Source organism: Prunus avium, chromosome 7 (assembly GCF_965620075.1).
Source record: "Prunus avium chromosome 7, drPruAviu1.hap1.1, whole genome shotgun sequence".
NCBI classification, from domain to species: Eukaryota; Viridiplantae; Streptophyta; class Magnoliopsida; order Rosales; family Rosaceae; genus Prunus; species Prunus avium.
This window is the reverse complement of record NC_142290.1, coordinates 33550749-33567154: the sequence shown is the minus strand read 5'-3', so window position 1 is coordinate 33567154 and position 16406 is coordinate 33550749. Positions and strand designations below refer to the sequence as shown.

The following is a 16406-nucleotide window of genomic DNA, read 5'->3' as shown; positions in this document are numbered from 1 at the left end:
TTTGATATACTGATCGACGCTATTTGGTCCAACAACTTTTGTTGAATGTCGGCAAATTATAAAACTAATGCAACTAGGAGGGTACTTTTTCATTAAATTTTTTTAATAAAAAGGTACAGCCGCCTGGCTATACTTTTAATAAAAAATAGTATAGCCGTCCGGCTTTACCATGGGGTTTTTCAAACGACTATACTTGTTTTCACGCCTAGCTGCTTCAGCTAGGCGGGCCCCTTTTTATATAAATAGTATAGCCGTGCGGCTTTACTACGGTTATTTTTATTCAGAAAATAGTATAGCCGTGCGGCTATACACATGCTTGCATGCTTTTTTTAATTTTATTATTTTTAAAAATAATATAGCCGCGCGGCTATATGCATGCTTTTTTTTATAAAAATAATATAGCCACCCGGCGATACCCGGGTATTGTTTTTTATTTTATTTTTCAAAATAGTATAGCCACCGGGCTATACGCTTTATATACATACTAGTATAGGGTTTGTTCAATCTCGATCCAATTGTTGTTAGGACAGCCCATAATGTTGGACTGGGCTAATTTACATGACACAATTACTATTATGTTAGGCTTGACAAATATTAGTCCAACCCTAACACATATTTCTAGCCTTGCGTTGCTAAGTGCACAGACGACGTCGTTTTGGAGTGTGTGGTGTCCAAAGCGCGTTGGCAGGCAGACGCAATACCTACTATAAATACTGCTCTTCGGGGTTAGACTACGCATTTTGGATCTGGGGCCTCTCTCCTCCCAAAATCTTTTCGGTCTCTATTGATTTCTCCCTCCAAACCCTAACCTTAGAATTTGTTCCCTCCCTTTCTGCTCAAACTGTCTGCGCGGGACATATATAAATCAGATTAACCGTTGAGACAAGGATCAAAACCCTAGCCGCAGTCTATTGCGATTTTTTTCGAGCTAGGGTTAGAGAAAATCTTTGTTCTTTGAGATCAAGAATCAGTTTGTTTAAACCTGTATCGCTTGTGATTCGGTTGCTGGTGTATCGTAATGTCTCGGTGTTTTCCGTATCCTCCTCCTGGGTACGTGAAGAAGGGGATCAACGATGAGGCCTTGATCGAATCGATTAAGGTTTGTTGAGCATCGTTGCTTTGTGGGTCTTTGACTTTGTGCTCGACGTAGTGTGTTCGATTGGGTTCATTTCGATATGTGTATATTCAGCTCTCGTATGATAATATTTTTGTACTTATGAGAACCCAACAAAGAGCAGAAACAAAAAATGAAAAAAAGAGAAAAAATGAAAAGAAAAGACAGTTCTACCAGAACTGTATGGTGGGTTTTACAATCGATAGCTCTTTTATCCCCTGGGAACGTAACATAAGCTAGTAATCATTATCAAACATAAGTTTTCTTAATGGGTTTATGTTGGATTGGACGAATTTGGATTTGGATGGGTCTCTAAGTAGCCAAACCTTAAACTGTTGGTTTATGGTTTGAGCTCCTACTCCAAAGCATCATTGAATGTATGACTGCTCGTTTGTATATAAATCTCTAGCAATTGCCCCCTTCCCAAATTGTTGTCTTTGCCATTGGACTCTTAGTATATCAAAAACATCATCCCGGTGTTTGATTAAAGTAGGAAGACCAATCTTTGTCCAAGTTGTACTTGTACTGCGGTATTTACATCTTGTGTTCGTGCTTGTGGCACATTATTGTCTGTTGTCTTCCTTGTAGGAATTGAAAATGGTATTCTGAAACTTTGGTAGTAACTTGTTAACATCTCGGTTGATGTGTGTCAATGGTAGTCATCAGTTTGCACGTGAACTGTTCATGGTATTTGGAATCAAACAACCAGGCTTGATACCTCTTTGTATTCCTTGATGCTATGCTCTGGTTTCTAATTGTGTCATTTGGCCTTCAACCATAGCTGAATAGGTTTTTGCTAATGCATGCGTTTGCCTGTGTTTATGATATCTTCTAGGCATTTCACAGTGCCGAGTTGTTAAGCTTGGGATTGTATTATGTGGAAAATAAGTGGAGATGATTTGAGATGTATGAGATGGAAATGCATGACATTCTTGCGTTATTTATGTTATGAGAGGAGATGTTTTGAGATGTATATGTGTATTATGTAAGCATGTCCTGGCTTGTTTGAAACTCATTATAGTTCTCACTATGTTGAAAGTAGTTTGAAAGTTTGAGATAACCAAGAATGAGTTTCCACTACAGTGGATTATGAAGTGATTGAGGTCAATTGTGTCCTTAGAGACTCATAATCAGTTTAGAGGTTGTTAATTATCTTTATTTTTTGGGTGTTAATGTAAGTTAAGTTTATTAGACTGGGTAGTTCATGCATCAAATAATGTTATAAAATTTTGCTTGGTGTACATGTAAAGAAGTACGCTTAGATATGTCAACTAGTGGGTTGGGGATGTGGCGTATGTTGTCAGGCTTGAGTTCTTTTTTTGTTTGTTTTTCTGGGGGACATGTATGGTTTAAGCTGTGTTTGAAGATGCCTTGGTGGTGGAAATGGTAGACACGCAAGACACAAAATTGTCTTGTGCTTAAGAGCGTGGAGGTTCGAGTCCTCTTCAAGGCATAAAATGAACATTCATGTAGTTTTTCGTTGGAGTTGCGTTGATCATATTTTATTTATAGTTTCACCTTTAAACACCCTACTGACTGCTGAATGTTAATACTTATTCCATTTAAGTGGAGGATGTGCTATGGTTAGTGCTATCTCTATGCAGCAAAGTAAGAGTGAAGTATCTATGGTGCGTCTAAAGAAGTTGGTGTAGTTTCTATTCTAAATTCTGCATACTGATTGGTTTAGGTGCTTGTTGGAACAATGACACTGTTATTGATGTCACATACCAAAATTTGATACAGAAATTCTTATCATAGATCATGTGAAGCTGGTTCTGGATTCAATGTTGATTGCATGAGTGCTATTGTTCTCTTACATCTCCTCCTGACCTCAAACTTCCTCATACTTCTTAACTGAAAATTGATCTTAAAAGGATGTCATATACAAGAAATTGCTGTTTGCTTTTGCTTGCTTGTTTTTGTGACTTCTGTTGAAATGTTCCTTAATGAGTTCAAAAGTTGATGGTTACTCTTGTTATTTGAAGCTCCAAAGAGAAGATGGAAAGGCCAAGAAAGAAAAGAAGAGAGAGAAAAAACGAGAGAAGAAAGAAAAGAAGGCTAGAGAAAATGGGGAGCTTGAAAATAAGAAGCACGGTCATAAAAAAAGGCACAAAGATGAAAGGCACCAAGAAGATGAGAAAGGTAGAGACTATGGAAAGAAAAGAAAGCATGAAACAGAAAACCTTGACAAGAGTAGCCTTACTGAAGAGCATGAACATCCAGTTGGTTCCCAGAACTCTTCCGATAGCACTGTTAACAGCAACAAAAGGCAGAAGCAGAACTCGTACCCTGATGGCAGGCATAATTCTGGTGAGTGTGTTTATGTTTCTTCCTTACCTGGAAGAAGGTTGCTTGCCTGTTGGGTTTGTTAGCGTCTCATGGGCACTGATATTCTTTATTCCAAATGTTATTATGATGTGAAGCAAGCATTTTCCGGATCCGGTTGCCTCCCCAAAGGCACAAAGATCCTGAAGTGCTACCCAGAGAGGAACAACCTTGCCAGTTGCCTATTCAGAAGCACAAAGATCCACAAGTGCTACCCAGCCAAGAACAACCTTCCCTGTTGTCTCTTCAAAGGCACAAAGATCCGCAAGTGTTTCCCAGCCAAGAACAGCCTTCCCGTCTGTCTCTCCAAAGGCACAAAGATCCCCAAGTGCTTCCCAGTCAAGAACAGCCTTCCCGTCTGTCTCTCCAAAGGCACAAAGATCCGCAAGTGCTTCCCAGCCAAGAACAGCCTTCCCGTCTGTCTCTCCAAAGGCACAAAGATCCACAAGTGCTTCCAAGCCAAGAACAGCCTTCCCGTCTGTCTCTCCGAAAGCACAAAGATCCGCAAGTGCTTCCAAGCCAAGAACAGCCTTCTCGGTTGTCTCTCCAAAGGCACAAAGATCCGCAAGTGCTACCCAGCCGAGAACAGCCTTCCCGGTTGTCTCTCCAAAGGCACAAAGATCCGCAAGTGCTACCCAGCCAAGAACAGCCTTGCTCTGCCTCGGGAAGGACTGATAATGCCTTTGTACAAGGAATGCATGAAGCTGCTCCTAGACAAGGCAGAGATGAGGGACAACATCCCTGCTCTACTTCTGGAAATTCTGGCAAAGAAGTCCCTGTCAGACTTGGTAAAGAAAAGCTCCGAGCAACTGGCAGTGCTTCACTTTCTATGACATCAAAATACAGAGAGCTAATTGAAAACTGGGATCAACCTCCTCTGTTGCAAAGTCTTCCCATGGATGTTGATGATCAGGGATGGTTGTTTGAGACAAAGCAGAACCGGAGCTGCAGGGCTGATGAACGAATAGTTGTGAGTGACAGCTCGAGCTATGGAGACTCAGCGTCTTGGCCATGTGCTCGCCAGTTGCCTGAGGCCGATATATACACTTTGCCCTTTACAGCACTGTTCTAAACTGCCCTTGGAAAACTGCATTGGATAGTGGAAGAAAGACAAGTGAGGAGCTCCAGTGAACTTTGTTCTTCATACGTGTTCTAGGTGCAGAAAGTGTGAAGAGTTTGTTTCCGGCTTTTGTGCTGTTGTTTGCCTCTTGTGCCTGGTTGGGTTGAAAAAAGAAAAAGGAAAAAAATAGCAATGGGTGGTAGAGATTGAGGAATTAAAGGTTTCTTCTTTTTGTAGGTAGATGGCATCTTGATGTATCACAACTTTGCAATTCTTTGATCAATTATAATATCATATTCCGTTTCTCATATTTTTGGCATTCTCCCATTGTTTTTGGTAGTTGGCTCCCGCGGTTGTCATCAGCTTTGTGTACTTCGTCTAATGACGTTCATTAGCTGTCGGTCCCTAATTAGTAATTGTACCTACTTATAAGCAAATGCTACAAATGGTCTGATTGGCTTAAGGTTTATTACTCATTTAAGCAGAATAATTAATTATAATTCAGTTAATCAAAAATTATAAAGAAATTCTCTGATCGTCTCTTATGAATGATCACTCTCTAAACATATGACTACGAACATATTCCACCATTTTCTGAATATATCATACGTTATTTTCTGAATATATCATACGACTACAAACACTATTAACACACTCTTGTCGTAGGAAGGATTTCCTTTATAATTTTCAACAATCTCGAAAGGATTGAGGAACTTTTAACTTTACCGAGTTTACTGTTGTAATTTTAGAAAAACTAAGAGAAATAAGATTTTTGTTTAGTGAATACTGATCCTTTCCAAAACCAAAGGGCCCAAATAAGGGATTGATACAGAAAGAAGTACACCCATGAAACCCGGTCCGGATCCAATTTCACAGACAGACCCAAGCTCGACCAAATAGAATTGGACGGGCAGTTGAGGCCAAAAACCAGACTGGTCAAAACGCAACTTCAGAGAGAGAGAGAGAGAGAGAGAGAGAGACCGAGACTGAGAGAGAGAAGATGATCTCGGACGGAGTGGAAGATGAAGAGAAATGGCTGGCAGCTGGAATCGCCGGCCTTCAACAAAACGCCTTCTATATGCATCGCGCTCTGGTAACTCCAATCAATCAAATCCTTAATTCTTTGCTCTCTGATTCTAGACCTTGTTTGTTCTCCCTGAAAATTGAGTGAAGCCTTTTTTTTCCGTCAGGACTCGAACAATCTCAGAGATGCCCTCAAGTATTCAGCTCAGATGCTTTCGGAACTTCGAACCTCGAAGCTTTCCCCTCACAAATACTACGAACTCTGTAAGTACTTCTTCTCGTTGATCCAGTGAGGTTGAGATATTGTCTTGGCTTCGTTTTGCAGTTTGGGAAATGTTGAATGTGTGCTTAGTTTTTGGCTTGGTGATTTTGTGGTTTGGATGCCCTCAGATATGCGAGCGTTTGACGAATTGAGGAAATTGGAGATGTTCTTCAAGGAGGAGGCTCGGCGCGGTTGCTCCATTATCGATCTCTATGAGCTTGTGCAGCATGCTGGCAACATATTGCCCAGATTGTAAGTCTTAATTCTGTTAAAAACTCTACCTAATTGTTAATCTTCTGTTGCACATGTATCACTTGCTTACTTAGTTTTTGGCTTCGGTAGTTCATTAAGAGTGCCCAGGATATGACCCTGTTTGTGAACTATGCTGCACATACCATCTTATTCACCTAATTAGCATTGTGGTCTTATTTCTTCCTATACTGTAATTCTGTTAGTTTAAAATCAGTTAACATGCTACAATTTAAAAAATTCACTAATACAATACTAAACCTTATCCAATGACCCACACTTAGCCGAAACTACAATTGATGATTTGATCTAGTATCGATGTCTTTGTAATGTAGTTTTATACAAATGTGAGTTGGTTAATTTGTCCTTTCAGTTTGTTCCTTTGAGTGTGTTGAATTCATCTAAGGTGAAGAACAAATCATAGCTATAGCGTTTCCATGGCTAATATGTGAGTTTCATGATCTCTATCAGGTATCTTCTCTGTACAGTAGGATCTGTGTACATCAAATCTAAGGAGGCTCCTGCCAAGGATGTCCTGAAAGATCTCGTGGAAATGTCCAGGGGCATTCAGAATCCTGTACGTGGGCTTTTCTTAAGGAGTTACCTTTCTCAAGTGAGTAGGGATAAATTGCCTGATATTGGTTCTGAATATGAAGGGTAAGGAAACCAGATATCATTCGTTCCTATATCATTTTTCTGTGTTAGATAAACGTGCTTGCATTTAATTCAATTTGATTTGTCGGTATTCTTAACTTATGCAGAGATGCTGACACTGTCAAGGATGCTGTTGAGTTTGTGCTCCAAAATTTCACTGAGATGAACAAACTTTGGGTGCGGATGCAGCATCAGGTTGGTTGATACTTTTATAGAGTGCTGTCATGTTTAGACATGCATGGGTACCACAATGCTTGCATGTCATGAAGGTAAAAATATGTCATGAGGGCATGCTTTCTGGTCATGCAGGTGTTGTAGTGCTTGTGAATCATTCATACTCTTAGCTGATCCTGAGTTGAGGCTTGCTATCGGGCTTTCTGGTCTGCAGGGACCTGCCCGGGGAAAGGAGAAACGGGAGAAAGAAAGGAGCGAGCTACGTGATCTTGTAATCTCAGTAACTGATAGATGGTTGATTTCTCTCCTATAATGTTCTGCACGTATGCAGTGTACGCTTACAGAAGGCTTCTCTGTTGTTCCTTTAGGTTGGTAAAAACCTGCATGTCCTCAGCCAGATAGAAGGTGTCGATCTGGAGTTATACAAGGATACAGTACTTCCGAGAGTCCTGGAGCAGGTCTGGTTGATTTCGATTTATCTTATTGGTCAATTTTTTAAAGCTTATCATGCGTGACTCTCACCTGTTAACCATAAAAGGTGGCTTCATCACTTGAATTTATTTTTTTTAACAGGTTGTCAATTGTAAAGATGAGCTTGCACAGTTTTATTTAATGGATTGCATAATTCAAGTCTTCCCGGATGAGTACCACTTGCAAACTCTTGATATATTATTGGGTGCTTGCCCCCAACTTCAGGTAGCTAACATCATGTGCACAAATTGTGTGCGATCCATATTGTTTCTGATTCATGACACATTACCAACATAGTCAGTATTTTGTTTATACTGTACTATTTCATATCTTGCATTCATGGGGTTTTGTGCACTGATCTTTTGAAACTGAAGGTTCTTTTGTCATTTGTTGTTGACTTGGATTTTATGCACCTTCTTCATTGTAAGAGGTTTTGACATTTTGTTATGACATGTTGCACTAATTTTTAGCTGCGTGGATAGATGCATATAATTTTTCATAGGAAGAGAAGTGGAGTGTCAACTCTCCAAGAATGGATGAATGGAATGTTACATTGACGTTCTGCTTTCATTTAATAAATCAGTTAATGATGGGGCTAATAGTTTATGGGCTCTTAATTTATAATTTTTTTGCCTGTGTTTGAAATTTGCTTGAGAATGTTGTCAGATTATGTATATTTTGTGGATTTACATTCATCATCGTCTTTTTAACTTATTTCTCCTCTGATTGTCGGACTTTCCTTTTTTATAGCCATCTGTTGATATCAAGACAGTTCTATCCCAATTAATGGAAAGGCTCTCAAATTATGCTGCTTCAAGTACAGAAGTGTTGCCTGAGTTTTTACAAGTAGAAGCTTTTTCCAAACTGAGCAACGCTATTGGAAAGGTAAAGCTTGTGTGTAGCAAGTTGGCAATTAAATACAGGGCTTGTGTGTTATGCTTTAATTATATTTTTTCTTAGCTACTGTCACCAAGTGGTTGCACATGGACTCTGCAAGCTTTTGTGAAATTCTTGTTCTTCTGCAGGATAAGGCGGTCGTTTTACTTTTACATATAAACTGTCTTGATATTTATGTTTACGAGCATCTCTTTGTGTATTTATTTGCAGTCATATTGATACCTAAATAATATGCCAATGCAGGTGATAGAAGCACAAGTTGACATGCCTATCATAGGTGTTGTAACTTTATATTCATCTCTTCTTAAATTCACCCTCCATGTGCACCCTGATCGACTCGATTATGCTGATCAAGTGTTGGTATGTTCCCTTTACGAACTGTTTTAACATATGCATCCTTAGATCTATCTTCTGTGTATATCCTGCTGTTCTGTAAATTGATCAATGGTTATTTATTATGAGCACTTGTTTAGATATTGTTGTATAAAAAGGTCAGCACATATTTAATTTGTTCCATTTTTGTTTTCTTTTCAGGGATCATTTGTTAAGAAACTCTCTGGAAAAGGGAAAATTGAAGACAGCAGGGCGACAAAACAAGTGGTTGCTCTTTTAAGCGCTCCACTTGAGAAATACAATGATATTGTCACTGCTTTGAAGCTTTCAAATTATCCACGTGTCCTAGAATTCCTTGATAGTGGAACAAATAAAGTCATGGCTACTGTTATAATTCAAAGCATTATGAAAAATACGACTCATGTTTTAACTGCTGAGAAGGTATGCCTTTACATTGTTTGTCCTTCTCTCTGAGTTTACTTCTTAATGACATTGAAAGCTATGTTTTACAGGTTGAGGCGTTGTTTGAATTGATAAAAGGACTTATTGAGGATTTGGATGGAACTCCTGATGATGAGGTGATTTCTATATATGTTATTGGTCATACATTTGTTGATGATACAAAAGCTCCTCTTTAGGCTTCCGCATTATTCTCCTCTGATTTTAAGCTGAGTTATCCAATTATTTCTTATGTCAATCCACACGCTTTGGATGTGAACATATCTTTTCTCTCAACTCTAGGTTGATGAAGAGGATTTCAAGGAGGAGCAAAATTCTGTTGCACGACTTATTCAAATGTTCTCTAATGATGATTCTGAAGAGATGTTCAAGGTATTTGATTTGTTGAGCATAATATTCATGTGCCTCTTTCATATGTCTGGATACCTTCTGTTTTTTTTACTCTTATGATACATGATAATCTGTTGAGGTTATCCCAATGAAAGGGATGCGTATTAATTGTCTTCCTGAGTTATATCCTTCTCCTTATGTTTTAATTGTTTTCTCATCTTTCTGTGCTAGTATACGGAAAATGTTACAAGAGCTACCATTTTTGCATTTTGAACTGACGTGACAGTTGAGTTGTCGTGCCTTGATTTCATGCCACCCCACTCCTGCTTGTGGGATATTTGTCTTATATTGATGGAAGACATCACATTATCACTCATGGGCAATTTAGTTGGTATATAGATTATAGAAATTGTAGTAGATGCAGATTACTCCGTGTATTGATTCTTCCTTCAAGGGATCTTACATGAATTGGAGCACCATTCATCCCTATTGTTTGCCATAATCCTTGTACTGAATTGCAGATCATATGTACTGTGAAGAAGCACATCCTTACTGGAGGACCAAAGCGTCTACCTTTTACCGTCCCTCCCCTAGTTTTCTCTTCTCTAAAGGTATATCTACCTGATCATGTAACAGTTGGATGTCCTATATTTTAATGCTAGTAAGCTTTTTGCTTTTTGAGTCGATTTGTTGAAATTTCAAGAATAGGTACGGTGTACTTATTGTTGTGGCATCATAGCTTGGTCTCAAATTTTGGTTTCTGTCAGTATTTTGTGGATCAATCGTATAATTCTTTGACAAGAATGGGAACTTGTGACAAGTGAGAGGTGGCTGCCCTTTCTGCCCCTCCTTTTTACTCAAGAGTAGAGTTTTGAGTAACCTGTTCTTCATGGAATTAATGATTTTTTTTTTGGCCACTCTCCATCTGCAATGTATATGATTTATCTGTAATGTGCAGTTGGTTAGGAAATTGCAAGCCCAGGATGAGAATCCTTTTGGAGATGAAGCATCAACCACACCAAAGAAACTTTTTCAGCTCTTGACTCAGGTAAATTGTTGGTGAAAGCTTTCAGATCGCATTTTTGTATATCCACAAACAGTTTGAGCTTAGACTCTGATATTTCTAGCTATGGGATAACACTTCTGGTTTATTCTTTCAGATTATTGAGGCTCTGTTGAATGTTCCAGCACCTGAACTGGCATTACGGTTATACTTGCAATGTGCTGAGGTACATTGAAATGTTTGGTTTATAAATAAAGTGGGTGACCTAACCAATGTTATCGCTAATTTATATCCCTCTTATTTTTCATCAATTAGGCTGCAAATGACTGTGATTTGGAACCTGTTGCATATGAATTCTTCACCCAAGCATATATTCTTTACGAAGAAGAAATTTCAGTAAGTTTCCCCCTTTGCTTGGGAGCTAATCCTATTTGGCAGCGTTATACCTTGTTCCATTTGTTTTTCAATGGAACACTGGATTGTATCTTCTCTTTCCTTTTTGAACACTGAATTATATCTAATCTGTCTTTTTTGCAATTTTGCTTTAATAGGATTCAAAAGCACAGGTGACTGCAATTCATTTGATTATTGGGACTCTCCAGAGGATGCATGTATTTGGTGTTGAGAACAGGGATACTTTAACTCACAAAGCCACAGGGGTAATCCTAATTTCATTAGCTCTAGATCTGTCTGTCCTTTTCTTCTGAAAATCTTACTTAATATGTCGTCTTTGATCAGTATTCGGCGAAGCTTTTAAAGAAGCCTGATCAGTGCCGAGCTGTTTATGCTTGCTCGCATCTCTTCTGGGTTGATGATCAAGAAAACATGAAGGATGGTGAAAGGTGTTTGTCGCTCTCTCTTCATTTCGACTGTTGGAGTGCTTTTTATCTTTTCCTTTTTAAAAGCGTGGACTCTTAAAAGATAATAAGTACTAGATTATCACTATCATTTATTTGGGTGTCTGAAGGACATTTAGAGTTAAAATGGAAAAAGACGGGAAGGGAAGGAATGATTTCCAATTATAAAAATCTTACTGGAGCCGTTCCTGGTTTATACTATGAAAATGCCCTTTGCCTTGTTTGGTTATAATTCATTTTGTCTTCTCTTGTACAAAATTTCTATCCAGGGTACTGATTTGCCTAAAGCGAGCTTTAAGAATCGCAAATGCTGCCCAACAGATGTCCAATGCAACTCGGGGTAGCACTGGCTCAGTGGCGCTCTTTGTTGAAATACTGAACAAGTAATAGTTACTGAAGGGATTGTACAAAGCCTCATTTCTGTATCTTCTATTATACTAGCGAAAGAGAAGGCCTTACTTTATTGTGTTTTCAGGTACCTTTATTTCTTCGAGAAGGGGAACCCACAGATAACTGTTGCTTCAGTCCAAAGCCTGATTGAATTGATCACAACTGAATTGCATAGCGACTCAACCTCACCAGAGCCGGCTACAGATGCTTTCTTTGCCAGCACACTGCGGTACATCCAGTTCCAGAAGCAGAAAGGTGGTGCAGTTGGTGAAAGATACGAGTCCATCAAGGTGTGACCTGCTCAACAACCAGATGCCGAAGAATATTTGTTATTAATGTGAGAGCTGCAGATAAGTAAACCCTTGGTGTGGAGGCTGCGAACTGATTTCCTTCTTTTTGACTGTTTTGTTTTGTCGAGACTTGAGAGAATCAGATTGTGTGCTTTATCCCTGATGTTGAATTAGCTCCCATGGCTACTAGACCAGTGGGGTCCACTCAATAGGATATTTACTCTGGTTAAATGGTCATTCGTCTAGGAAGTCTCTCTGTATACTGATTTCGTTACTACAATAGTACAATGTACAACATATATTTGATTAGCCAGCCCTACTTTGAACTTCGTTGGTTATTGTTACTTGACTTAGATTAGAGCAGACCCAGTCACATCTCTCTTTTATGTTTTAATCATTCTATCTTTTACAATGAGTTTACTTATTCACGACCTTTTTTCCTTTCTTCAATTTAAAGTTCGTTGGCTTTGTTTTTCCAGTATGATTCCTGCAGTGTTTCTTGTAAAGATTGAACAACAAAGGTGATTTCTGAGTGCGAAGACAACTCCCTAGACTTTTTTTCTTATTTATAGTTTTGGACTTTCAAACTCCTTCCTCTCCCACTCGATCCCTCGCTCTCTCCACTCTTTAGATCAATGGTTGCAGCGTTGCCATGGAACCATGGTGGGAATGTTAACAGGGTCATGACCAATTGGACCATGGCTTTGGTTCATGAGGGTTAGGAGGTCATAAGTTATGCCATTACCATCCCTGGCCGAGTTCCTTGACATTGGGCAATGAAATAATGGAAAGTTTATTATGATGTTATGAGCTCGAATTTACTTGTTTTTAATTGCTCTTTTGGTGGTTTGTTCCTTCTCTTTTTGTTTAATATTTGGAAGTATGAACTTTACCTCTATTTTTTCCCTACTTTTTAATCTCCAATATAATCACTCAAATAATATATATATATATATATATTGTCTTACAATTGGTCCCCAAGAGTGAGGACAGCCTGATGCATGCCTAAAGTCATCAGCTGCTCAAACTAGGTCATGGTGGTTTCATTAAAGAAGAAATATCATATCTTAAATTCCCATCCTAGCCGCCACTCTAGCACATGTTGCTTGTGTAAAAATCAGTTTACAATTATCCTTTCTGATGAACAGAACCTTTTGTAGCATTGGTCCCACCCCAACTCACCAATAAGTTTATTAATCTATAATCTCATTCAGGACGATGTTTTGTATTAGAAGCAAACCACAAAAGTTAAAAAACCAAAACTGAAAAGACCCACAAGCCTTCAAGCACAAGAGATAGTAATAAATATAACTGTGTCCATGCAAAACAAGGTCGATTTCCTAACTGGGAGTCCAGTCTATTAATACATATAAGAAATCAAAACCGGAGTTGAGAAAAAGTTGCCAACCATACAATTCAACAGTAAGAGATCACAACAATTCCATGAATGCAACACCAAAACCACCTGATGCTTCACAGAGAACCATAGGATTGTCAAACAGGACAGCTTACTGACTCCAACTTCTTCAGGACAAAAGGGAAAATATTAGGGAAGAAAGGGGTGGGAGGGAGGGAATACAGGCAGATTGGCTGGTCATTATCTCTTTACACCTATTTCCAATCACAATATGGAGCATGCCTTCTGCCCTTTGCCTTTCTTTTTCTTCTGCTTCGGAGGTTGAAGGACAACCCTTATTGCTGCATCGAAGACCCCTTTCACATTCTGCAGTTTCCAAGCACAAATTTATAAATGAAAGTCCAGGCATGAAAAAGACCCCCAAGCATTATGCAATAGATAATCTAAATACCTGCTGTGTTTTTGAACTGCATTCGATATATGCTGGTGCTCCAATTAGCTTCCTGAGCTCCTCTCCCTAGAAGGGTAGAGATATAAATCTCAAATATAAGAGCGAGAGAAAGAAAAAAAAAAAGGTGCAACACTGGGCAATACACAAGACAAGAACATTACTTGAGCTGTAGTAATTGGCACAGCACCCGGATGGTCAATAAAGAACTGCTTATCGTCCCGAAGATCTGGCTCATTAAATTTATGAAAAAAGAAAAGTAAGAAGTGTCCTCATTAAAGATAATCCACAGTTAGAACGACCATTAATTAGAAAACCCTCAACGTGGCCAATAGCCCATACCAAGATTTATCTCAAGTTGAGGAAAAAAAAGTATATTTCCAAAGTAACAGCAACTTTTTCTCCATAAGTACAAGGGAATTCACATTAGAAAAGATAAACTTTTACCAAGCTTTGTTCCAACAAGAATGATCGGAACACCGGGTGCATAATGCTTCAATTCTGGGATCCACTGGAAGTGAAATCAATATATTTCAATTCGTCAGCACATCATCCATTGTAAAGTCAAAAGATAATAATTATTAGCATATTATTATGTTACTCTTATGAAAGTGGTATCAGTGCTCAGACAAAAGCTGCCAGAATCTGAAATAGCATAATCTCACCTTCTTGGACACGTTTTCATAGCTGGCCTTGCTGATGAGAGAGAACGCCAGAATGAAAACATCAGCACCGCGATAACTCAAAGGTCTTAATCTATTATAGTCCTCCTGTCCTGTTGCACAGAAAACAAATTCAGACCCACAGAAAAATATATAGGCATACCATCCCTACTAAACAAAAACCAAAGTGATTATGCATATTTACCAGCTGTATCCCATAACCCCAGGTTAACAGTGCTTCCATTGACGACCACGTTTGCACTGAAATTGTCGAAAACAGTTGGCACGTAATCCTGTTTCCCACCACAGTGCAAAGGAAAGTCATTAACCATACAACATTATGAATAATTCTCTCATTCAACCTTAACAATATGAAATTACAAACAAACATTGCAAAAAAGTTTGGAAGTTAAGACACTCTAGGTAGAAAGAAATGGAAAATATAAGATCAAATAACATCTTAGAGGTGAAATGGCTGTTGCAAAATGCCCAAAATCTGAAAGAACTCCTATCAAACACCTTCATTCCAAATACATTATGGGCATGTGTGAAATTAAATTAACTGCAGAAAAGATCCAAAATGACATTAAAATCCATTAACTAATGAAATAAACCACTATTTTCCAACCTTTCTGAAGATTCAAAATGGAGATAGAACTCTCGAGCCTTTCTCCCTTAAAAAAAAATTGGCAATTTGGACAAAAATTAATAAAACTCCAAATATCTTTTCCCAATGTTTTCCTAAACCAATCCAGTCACGTCAAAAAGATTGAGCTAAGGAAATAACATAAAGTCCCCAAGCCTCCATTTGGTCCTAGCTAAGAGCAGAAACAAAACAAAAAAAAATAATAAAGAAAACACATTCAATTTTCAAAGGAAGCTAATTTGAAAAAAATTCTTGCAACGAAAGAAAAAAGTCACCAATAATTCTTTGCATTTGACCTAAACTTCCCCAGGACCAAACAAAACACAATTAAAAGCAATAAATGAATTACCAAATACATTCCACGTATCACAACAATAGAACCCTAAAATCAAATGCCAGATAAGGAAATTGAATTAAAGCACTGAGAAGAAAAAATAAAATCAAACAACGAATTGGGGGGGTCTCCACTTACGGTGGGGAAGGTGTTGCTGGTGTAGGAGATAAGCAGACAAGTCTTGCCCACAGCCCCGTCCCCAACCGTGACGCACTTTATGAACCTGGACGCGCTCATTTTGCGATTTTCGCTCTCACTTTCTCAAACAGCAAAGAAAGAAAGAAAAACCCAAGCCCCAGATCTTCAACCTGAGGACCCGATCTTCTTCTTCTTCTCCTTCCTCCTCTTCAATCACACATCTGTAAGGATCGAAATCCGGACGAATCTCAACGAAACCCTAACCCTAATTGGACCAAATGGGGGACGAGGGAAAATTGAGAGAGAAAGAGAGAAAGAGAAAAAGATTGGGGGATTTCGAAAGAGGGGAAAATGAAAAGAGAAAAATGGGCGAGGTGTGGTTGGGGTTTGGAGTTGGAGATCAAAGAAAGAGAAAAGAGGAGGTGAGAGAACAAAAATGGCTCCTTTTTTTAGGCCGCGAATTTTTTTTCGCCGTTGAAGCGTTCGTTGAGCAACAAACCAACAATTTGTGTGAGCCTCCCTCTCTTACTCTCTCACTCTACTTTTCTGTTTTTTTCCTTTCAATTTTGAGTTTTTTTCTTTTTTAACGCGTTAATCGCGAGGAAGTTCGATCCGGTTTGTTTCTGGATATCGGATCTTGACTCTCTCGGGCCGGATTTTGGTCGTGTTGTTTCGGGGGTGGAGTGGAAGGGATAATATGCTATTTCAGTCTTGGTTGTGGTGTTTTCAGTGGATGACAAAAATGGATTTTATTTCAAAGTTAAATCTTCTCCGTGTGATTTAAATTTTTGTCCTTTTTAATTTGAAATCGTCTCCCGACTTAAGGTAATATTGGAATGGTTGATTCTGTCACGCCGTAATTATCGCGCAATTTCTATTTATGTTTAAAATATTGAAGAGTCTGACGTGTTATGTTGCTTACGGTGTTTT

The 16406-nt window shown here is 38.7% G+C and overlaps 3 protein-coding genes across 3 annotated transcripts; 2 read left to right on the top strand and 1 right to left on the bottom strand.

The window, feature by feature from the left end:
* Window positions 1-731: 731 nt before the first annotated feature.
* LOC110758116 (uncharacterized) lies at window positions 732-4807 on the top strand. Its single transcript, XM_021959908.2, has 3 exons — window positions 732-1099; window positions 3100-3424; window positions 3538-4807. Exons 1-3 carry the CDS (start codon window positions 1019-1021, stop codon window positions 4509-4511), a joined length of 1380 nt encoding a protein of 459 aa, XP_021815600.2. The 5' UTR covers window positions 732-1018; the 3' UTR covers window positions 4512-4807.
* Window positions 4808-5391: 584 nt separating this feature from the next.
* Window positions 5392-12221, top strand: LOC110757967 (vacuolar protein sorting-associated protein 35A). Its single transcript, XM_021959736.2, has 21 exons — window positions 5392-5592; window positions 5690-5786; window positions 5913-6036; window positions 6505-6690; window positions 6795-6882; window positions 7076-7132; window positions 7230-7319; window positions 7435-7557; window positions 8083-8217; window positions 8473-8589; window positions 8764-9003; window positions 9075-9140; window positions 9304-9393; window positions 9873-9962; window positions 10310-10399; window positions 10512-10580; window positions 10670-10750; window positions 10906-11013; window positions 11093-11196; window positions 11481-11594; window positions 11687-12221. The coding sequence occupies exons 1-21, from the start codon at window positions 5500-5502 to the stop codon at window positions 11895-11897; spliced, it is 2373 nt and encodes a 790-aa protein (XP_021815428.1). The 5' UTR covers window positions 5392-5499; the 3' UTR covers window positions 11898-12221.
* A 951-nt stretch (window positions 12222-13172) lies between these two features.
* LOC110758693 (rac-like GTP-binding protein ARAC1) lies at window positions 13173-16188 on the bottom strand. Its single transcript, XM_021960610.2, has 7 exons — window positions 15477-16188; window positions 14564-14651; window positions 14362-14471; window positions 14144-14207; window positions 13861-13925; window positions 13700-13765; window positions 13173-13614 (listed from the first exon to the last, which is right to left on the bottom strand). The coding sequence occupies exons 1-7, from the start codon at window positions 15573-15575 to the stop codon at window positions 13513-13515; spliced, it is 594 nt and encodes a 197-aa protein (XP_021816302.1). The 5' UTR covers window positions 15576-16188; the 3' UTR covers window positions 13173-13512.
* Window positions 16189-16406: the final 218 nt, after the last annotated feature.